This window comes from Bubalus bubalis, chromosome 22 (genome assembly GCF_019923935.1).
Source record: "Bubalus bubalis isolate 160015118507 breed Murrah chromosome 22, NDDB_SH_1, whole genome shotgun sequence".
Classification (NCBI taxonomy): domain Eukaryota; kingdom Metazoa; phylum Chordata; class Mammalia; order Artiodactyla; family Bovidae; genus Bubalus; species Bubalus bubalis.
The window spans coordinates 29516470-29524939 of NC_059178.1; the positions used below are offsets into that span (position 1 = coordinate 29516470).

Genomic DNA, 8470 nt, shown 5'->3' on the forward strand with positions numbered 1-8470 from the left:
AGGACTGTAGTGAGAAAGGCCCTCATTTATTTCTGTACTTTTTTAAGAATACAGTTTAGCTGAATTACCATAGGTGATAGGACAACTTGTCATATCCTGAATTCTGCATGTTTTCAGTTGGAAGTTATTATTGAATGAACATTTAATGGCTTAGTGTGAGTATAAACTGGGTTGTAATGGGGAATGCCCCCAAGAGGACTGGGACTAATTAGAAAACTAAAAAGTCAATAAAACCATAACTAAAAGGCCTCTAGTGTTACAGACTTCATATAACCCCATTGAGTTAATATCTGTCACCCAGCTTTTATAAATTCCTTTGACCTAAACCGAAATGAATCTGGTTTCATCCTGCAGTTTTTAAAATATGTCCTGGAACTCGACAGTAGATTGAAGTGAATAATGAGAGAAAGGGATATCTACCAATACAACAAAAATACAGAGAGCAATTTTCATTTTTAGCCTTGCGGGAGGGGATTGTTCATATCAAATATGAACCATGCATTTTTTTAATGCCTCTGAAGTATTTTTTTTTTTTTAGTTAGTTCGTTTGTTTGTTTTAAATGTAGCCTAATCATTCTAACTGCTTGCAGGCAGAGAGATTTCGGAAACAAACCCCAACCAGAGCACTCTGCGTGCTGGCGTCCATCGAAGTGTTGTACTTGTGGAAAGCCCTCCCCAACTGCTCCCCGCCCAACCTACAGAGGATGAGTCAAGGTAAACAACAAGTGCGCACAGCAGCCTGTGCCTTCAGGGTCTCACTCATCTGCTCTGACTCAGAGTACCAATCTGTCGCTCTCTGGGACAGATGGCTTAGTGGTTAAGAAAATTCCATCACAGGTATTGGGGATAGAAAGCACTGCAAGGGCCAGATTCAGGAGTGTGTGGTGATGCTTTCTGATCATCGGGGTTATTAATCTTTTGGAAATGTCATCTTACGTACATGTTGCCCTTCTCCAGAATTGCTTTTGTATTAATATTTTGGACTGCGATTTATCGGATTGTTCGCAGTGACACTCGCGATAGCATTTTCCATTGAATTCCAGGGGAATTAGGCCAGTCTCAGTCTTTGTTGCTGCATGCGGGCATTTCTCTAGATGGGGCAAGAGTGGGGGCTGCTCTTCATTGCAGGGTGCGGGCTTCTCATTGCAGTGGCTTTTTTTTTGTTGTTTCTGAGTACAGGCTCTAGGGCACGGGGGCCTCAGTAGTTGCAGCTCCCAGGCTCTCGAGCACAGGCTCAGTAGTTGTGGCAAACGGGCTTAGCTGCTCCATGGCAGGTGGGATCTTCCCAGACTGGGGATCGAACCCATGTCTCCTGCACTGGTAAATGGGTTCTTTACCACTGAGCCACCAGGGAAGCCCCTGAGTCCCATGCTTTTATCATCAGACTTCTCTGCAGATGCCTTTTGCTTATTAAGAAAAAAACAGGTTTCCTTTCAAAGGTCAAAAAGTTTGTCAGTATTGATATTCCAGAGCAGAGTAATACAACTGCAAAAGAAGTTGTACGCAGAGGCCCTGTAATTAGAGTAGGTGTGTAAAGTCCATGGGATCGCTAAGAGTCGGATACGACTGGGCGACTTCACTTTGACTTTTCACTTTCATGCATTGGAGAAGGAAATGGCAACCCACTCCGGTGTTCTTGCCTGGAGAATCCCAGGGGTGGGGGAGCCTGGTGGGCTGCCGTCTATGGGGTCGCGCAGAGTCGGACATGACTGAAGCGACTTAGCAGCAGCAGCAGCAGCAGTAACCCTCCCAAGGAGATTACTTGAAAGGAAATAAAATTGTTTTTGGATGTGCAAGTTCTGCTCTGTTGTTTAAAAATATTCATAATTTAAAACCCATTCCTGGTTGTTGATGCAAGTCTGGAATATCTACTAATGTCTAACACAAAGGAACAGTGAAGAATCTTAGGGACTATGTTCTTTTGAATGCACAAGTGTAGGCTATGTATTTAGAGATAATTCAAACACACATGCAAATATAAAATAGTAATTGGCAGGCACAAGAAAGATGATCACTTTCTTGGACTAAGGAGACTCACTCATGGAAGGGGAACCTTCTCAGTTTGAACTCAGTGAGTCACTAAGCAATGAGATTCTTAACTCCTGATGAATGTATTCCCTTCTTGCTGTCTTCTCTTTAAGCTTGCCATGGAGTAGATGATTCATCTGTCGTTGGATTAAAGTATTTGCTTCTTGGTGCCATACACAAATGTCTAGGAAACTCAGAAGATGCTGTTCAGGTAAACTGTTCATGTGGTGTCATAGCTAAGGAAACTGAACCATGAAAAACTACATGTGGGCTTGTGAATGAGAAAAAGGAAAATGTTACACAAAGCCAGTCTCCATCACAGTGTGAGTTTCATCCACTTTATTAGATGAAGGTCATCCTCTCAGATGCCAGAAGTTGGTGATGGTTCATGTTCGTTTTTATTGTGACTTCAGAGCCTTCGAATATTTCTTCACCTATGGGCTCCTTTTCTGGCACTATCTGTTTATCAAAGATGACAGTCTCAATTGGTGGAGAAGGAAGTGAGGAGGCAGACAGTTTTGTTAGTTCATTCTAATAACATCTGTATTACTTTCAGTTCTTTCAGCGAGCTGTCAAAGATGAGTTATGTCGGCAGAATAACTTATACGTTCAGCCATATGCTTGCTATGAACTTGGCTGTCTTCTATTAGACAAACCAGAGGTAAGATCTTGCCTATTTTCTTAAATAACGTTCATCAGCAAAACTGTGGAAGTGAACAGGCACAAAACATCCTTCATTTAAAACAAGTTGGTTTTTTGTTTTGTTTTGTTTTCCTTGATTCCATATGGGATGAATCCAAGAAGCTACTAATCCTATATTACTGTGTTGAAGGAGGTAATCTATTCCTTGGAGTTACAATGATAAACATAGCTTTTGGAACAAAAATTCGAGGCAAAATCATTGTCTTTTTTTTAGAGATATAATTATAATATGATTGTAATATATTATAATCATTATAATATGATGTAATGTGGTTTATTCAGATGAATACAGAATTACATTGTGATCCTAGTGCTATCCTTTATTTTTAGTGTATGATACCAATTAAGTTACTTAACCATATACTTTGTTCCTAATCTATAAAACAAGATAAAAAATACCTGCCTTTCCAATAAAGACTGTAGTGAGAATAAATGAGGATGATGTGTAGGATTACTTAAAATTTTTTAGAATACCTTGTAAATTTGATGGATTATTAAGATGTATATTTAAGCACAATGGCGCAGTTTTTAAAAAAACAGAATTTCAACAGTGCTGGATTTGCTTAATACCTTCTTTTAGAAGCTCAGTTACATAATATTGATTATATAAAATTCTAAGTTTCAATAAATTCAAGTCAGCTTTCGAGTATATGGGTTTTTTTTAAAGTTGAGCTAAATCAACATAAATATTCTAGCCTAATCCTTAAATATGTCACCTATCTTGCCAAAGATAAAGCTTTTAATTGATAAGCCTTCTCATTTGAAATTCTAATTTTACCAAAAGAGAAAATGCAGTTTTTATGAATTTTGGTAGAAATTTCTAATGCCGTATTCTTTAAGAAAATTTTTGCTCTTAATGCAACCTAGAATACATATACATAAAATACAACAAGTATGATTTATCTCTTGAAAAATGAAGCTGACTGTTCTCAATTAGTATTGCCTTCAAAAAGAGGTCTAGCTTACTGACTTCCAATAAACTTAAATTATCAAATTCAGATTGTTTAGTAGGGTCTTAAACTGTTTTAACTCTTTTAGTTGTTTATAGAATAATACTTAAAATTATGAAAAATTATCAAGTAATTCCTTGATGTAAATAAACATCATTATATTAAAGAAAAATTGAGTCATTATGCTTGAATGAGCAGTTGACTCCCCTCTAGGTCACCATGAATTGTTGGAATTAACAAATCTTCTATTATAACATTTTCTGCTTGAGTATATAAACATAGGTGTTAAGAGATCATGTGTTTTTCTTATATTCATAGACTGTAGGAAGAGGCAGAACTCTCCTTCTTCAAGCAAAGGTAAAAATGCCCCAAAATCCCCAGTCTCTCTTTTTCCAGTGACCTTGTCCCCTGTGTATACTCTGGAGCCTGAATTCATGAGGTTTTGTGAAACGATTGTACTGGTTGATAATATTTCTGGAGGGGGAAGTCATAACTGAATCAGGGGGAAGTCATAACTGAATCAGTGAGCAGTTGATTTTTAAGTAAAATTACACAAAACATTCTGATGAAATTGCTCATCGTGCTTTATAGAAACTCTTCTTGTTTAAGTGGGAAAATAACTTGATTTCACAACTGTGTTCTTGAGAAGTTTAGCAGTAACTTCCACTGAGCCCAGCATCAGACTACTGTCTCAGGAAAACAGGGAAATTTTCCAAAGACAGCATTTAATAACATTCAGTTGACATTTTAAAAACAGACAAAAATTTGAAGTTTGGGGAATTAAAAAAAAAAAAAGTGAATGTGAAGCCGTTATTAGGAGCATAAGGAGTTTTACTGTGGGAAGCACACAGAGCGGTGTGATTAATACCGTAGTCACACCGACAGCTTAGCTAATAGTCTCTCTCTCTGGTCTTGCAGGAGGATTTCTCTGGCTACGACTTTGAAAACAGGTTGCATGTCCGCATTCATGCTGCTCTGGCCTCAATGAGGGAACTGGTCCCTCAGTGACAGACCCCAAGTTCCTGCTGTGTCCCTCCCCAACACAGGTTCTGCACTTTAAAAGCAGAGCACACCGCTCTTATGAAGATCAGCTTTTCTTCGAAAACCACCTGGGCCCAGGACACATTTCCTCAGTTAGGCTGATGTATTCAAGATCTCCTCTTTTAAACATAGCTTAAAAAAGAAAAATGATGATGATGGTAGTAATAATAACTAACCACCTGGGGAGAGGGTTAAGTGACCTTGTTCAAACATTTTAGTTTTGTGATTTATTATTTTTAAAATAAAAGTAAACTAAATATTCAACCTGCGATCTTGTAGGAATGCCTACCTGAAGCACACATCTGACTGGGTAACACAAAGTACCTGTAAAATTATTAACAGTATCACAACATAGTATTTATATTGTGTTTTGAAAAAATAGCAGTGCTTTCCAGTTTTACTTTATCCTCAAACTATTCCTGTGAGTAATAGCACAGATATTCTGATCTCCATTGTCCAGAAAATGAGACTCAGGCACAAGAAAGCGAATTGACTTATTCCAATTAATTATTCCTCTTATTATAGAGTCTTGAATAGAATGCAGGTCTCCTGACCACAGACCAAATAATTCTTTTATTGTAAAAACAAATATGGTAATTGCCCAGAATTCCAAGTTTTCCTTATTTAAAAAAAAATACTTCTCAGCTGAAGTTGTGTCATCAAAATATTTATCTCCAGATTGTCTACAAAAAATGTTTCAAAGGACAAACACTTTTTTCCCTTTGAAAGCCAGCAACATGAAAGCAAATAGAAGATAGTTTTACAGCCCAAAGTATAGCTGTTTTGCGAATGTATTAGAAGACCTAGACTACAGACAGGATTAATAACACCTACATTATAGGTGTTTCCCTTCCTTTGTAATTAATTGTCTAGTTTCCAAGTTTTGGAACTTTTTCAGCAAACTGCATGAAAAGGCTGTTCTTGAAAGCACACAGATTTTTTGGCCTCAAAGTATTTGCTGGTGAAGGATTTGCTGGGCTGTCTGTTGCCAGGATTTAATCATTTTCCCCTTAGCTCAGGTTATTGATATTGTAAATAGACTTCAAAGTTATTTTTTAATCCTTTGTTGCTAATTTTTATTGTCATTGAATTTACCTCTTTGTTCAGTACTGCATACCTGTATTTTCAAAGAATCTAAATACCTCAGTCATTTTAGAATTTATTTCATCATTGTGTGGCTAACCTGGATCAATCTTAAGGGTAGTTATTTTTAAAATATCCAGTGCCCTATAGAATATCCTCTTGGGGTGTCATTTAATTTACATATCCTTTTAGCTGAAGTATGATCTCATAGAACATCAGCAGTTTTAATATTTCACTTCAAAACAAACATGGGAGGGGCAGCTAGAGCTTTGGCAGCTTCAATCTACTTAATCAGGTTTCGAGGGAATAATAGTTTCTTAAATGCTTGCTCCTCACTGACTTTGGCTGAACTTGCTTCATGTTTTTTCACTTACAAAGTGCTTATTAATGTTGACTTTCTTTCTAGTGGGACTGCTGCATGGGTTTTAGATGCTAGCCAGAGAGAAAAGATGCTACCTACTTTCATGAACGGGAAGATCCAGGAGCCAGGTAGATGCCTTCTGAAGGGGAAAATTGGTGTCTAATAAAAGTTTTAGATACCTGGTTTGAAGGAAAGAATGTTATGAATCTTTAAAATATGGCTCTCGCCATTTTCATGTCCTTTTGGTTATAGTTTATATGGCAAATTTCTCACTTATGATTGTGGAGTGTTCGGAATCATGAAGTTCTTGCTCCAGTATTCATACTTATTTGAATTTTCAGATCAGGTATTGTTCAAGCTACTTATTATTAAGTAGTAAAAGATTACATAAGGCTCCATACTTTTCTGCTTTAACTGCTTTAAAACTTTTTGTTTTTCCAGAGACATCTCAGGATTTCAAATAAATCTGTGTTCAGTTCACTTCACTGAATACACATGATTGCAACACTGCTCAGTGAGTCGTCTCTACTAGTCCATTTATAGATCTGTTTATAAACTGTCTCTGCTGGGTTTGATGCAGGATAGCCCTGGTGGTTTATCTGGAACCTGGTGGTAGAGCTCCGAGAGGGGGTAGACAGTGGTTCTGAAAATACTAAAGTAACAAAACTGTGCTGAGTAAACAAAGCCATTAGATTCACTGAAATCTGAGTACAGTATTGAGTGGAGTAATTTATAACAGTCTGGCCTGCGTGCTGTGACTTACCCAACCTTTGAGTTACTGTTACCTGCCTGGAAACCTAGTTTGGTGTAAATTGCTCTTTACCCCTCTCTGATGAAGAAAATAATCAATAATCATGTTTGCATCTGTGTGTGCTTTTTTAATGTTGGCATCATTCCTTCCCCTTTTCCTGTTTTGGAGGCTGTCAAGTGAACCTTCTAATTTATAAGTGTCAGATATATTTTTGTATTAGATTGTGCCTATGATGAGAGAAATCTCTAATGTATATTTTCTGTACTTGGAACACAATTATAATCTGACACACTTTGAGGCATGGTCTAGTAATAATATGTACCTCTGTGATTAATGTATTTAAGATTTTACTTTTATTGGGATAGGTATCTTTTTTATTTTAGCACATGATAGCTAAGTAAAGAATTATTACTTTCAGATGTCACAGAAAATTAGAATATTTATTGTCCCATATTGTGTAAGTCAATTATTTAGAGAATTTGCATTTTTATCTTTCTGCCAACTAAAATTGAAAGACAGTGCATACATGGTTTTTTAAAACACACACACACACTCTTTCTTTTGCTGTGTAAACTTTCCTAGTTGATTGCTTCCTTAAGCGGATTGTGGTGGCAAGTATTTAAATATGGATCCTTACCTATGAAGATACATGGTCACACAGTCAAGTTTTGTTTGTTATGTCTTTTTTTTTGGTTTGGATGTTGTTTGTACATTTTATTTACATATTTTTTGGCCCCATCACTTGGCATGTGGGATCTTAGTTCCCAGACCAGGAATTGAACTCATGCCCCATATAGTGGAAACTCAGAGTCTATTGCTGGGCCACCAGGGTTTTATTTTATAGAAAAAATCTTTTTAGGCCCAATCCTCCCAAGAAAAGACATAGTTGGGGTGGGGGAGGCTTGAACTTGAACTTAGGAAGAGGAAATACTTAGAAAATTTAGAAAAGTACAGGGAAGGGAGAACGAGAAAAGGCAAAGTTAGTTCCTAAAAGATGGGCTCCTTCAGTTAAAGTGAGCACAATTCACCCATTTGGCTAACTTGTGAAACTAGCAAGGGGGCTGAGTTCCTAGTTCATCAGGACATTCAATAGAAACAACACACTTGTAGCTTCGATGGACTCTGGAGTGGTTCTCAAGTTGGAGTTTTACAACTACAGAGAGATACTAATTCAATAGGTTCTACGTAGGGCTTGAGAAATCGATGCAGGTCAGGAAGCAACAGTTAGAATTGGACATGGAACAACAGACTGGTTCCAAATAGGAAAAGGAGTATGTCAAGGCTGTATATTGTCACCCTGCTTATTTAATTTATATGCAGAGTACATCTGAGAAATGCTGGGCTGGAGGAGGCACAAGCTGGAATCAAGATTGCCAGGAGAAATATCAATAACCTCAGATATGCAGATGACACCACCCTATGGCAGAAAGTGAAGAAGAACTAAAGAGCCTCTTGATGAAAGTGAAAGAGGAGAGTGAAAAAGTTGGCTTAAAGCTCAACATTCAGAAAACTAAGATCATGGCATCCAGTCTTGTCACTTCATGGCAAATAGAT

The 8470-nt window shown here is 37.4% G+C and overlaps 1 protein-coding gene across 3 annotated transcripts in view; it reads left to right on the plus strand.

Moving 5' to 3' along the window:
• The window catches only part of TTC39C (tetratricopeptide repeat domain 39C), a 102369-nt gene extending 97384 nt beyond the window's left edge, over positions 1–4985 (plus strand). For all 3 annotated transcript variants that reach the window (XM_045164021.1, XM_045164022.1, XM_044934606.2), the window contains 5 exons: positions 591–714; positions 2142–2239; positions 2585–2689; positions 3999–4037; positions 4599–4985. In XM_045164021.1, the coding sequence (XP_045019956.1) occupies positions 591–714; positions 2142–2239; positions 2585–2689; positions 3999–4037; positions 4599–4688 (456 nt within the window). In that variant the 3' untranslated portion in view covers positions 4689–4985. The remainder of the gene's footprint in view (positions 1–590; positions 715–2141; positions 2240–2584; positions 2690–3998; positions 4038–4598) is intronic.
• The last annotated feature ends 3485 nt before the right edge of the window (positions 4986–8470 follow it).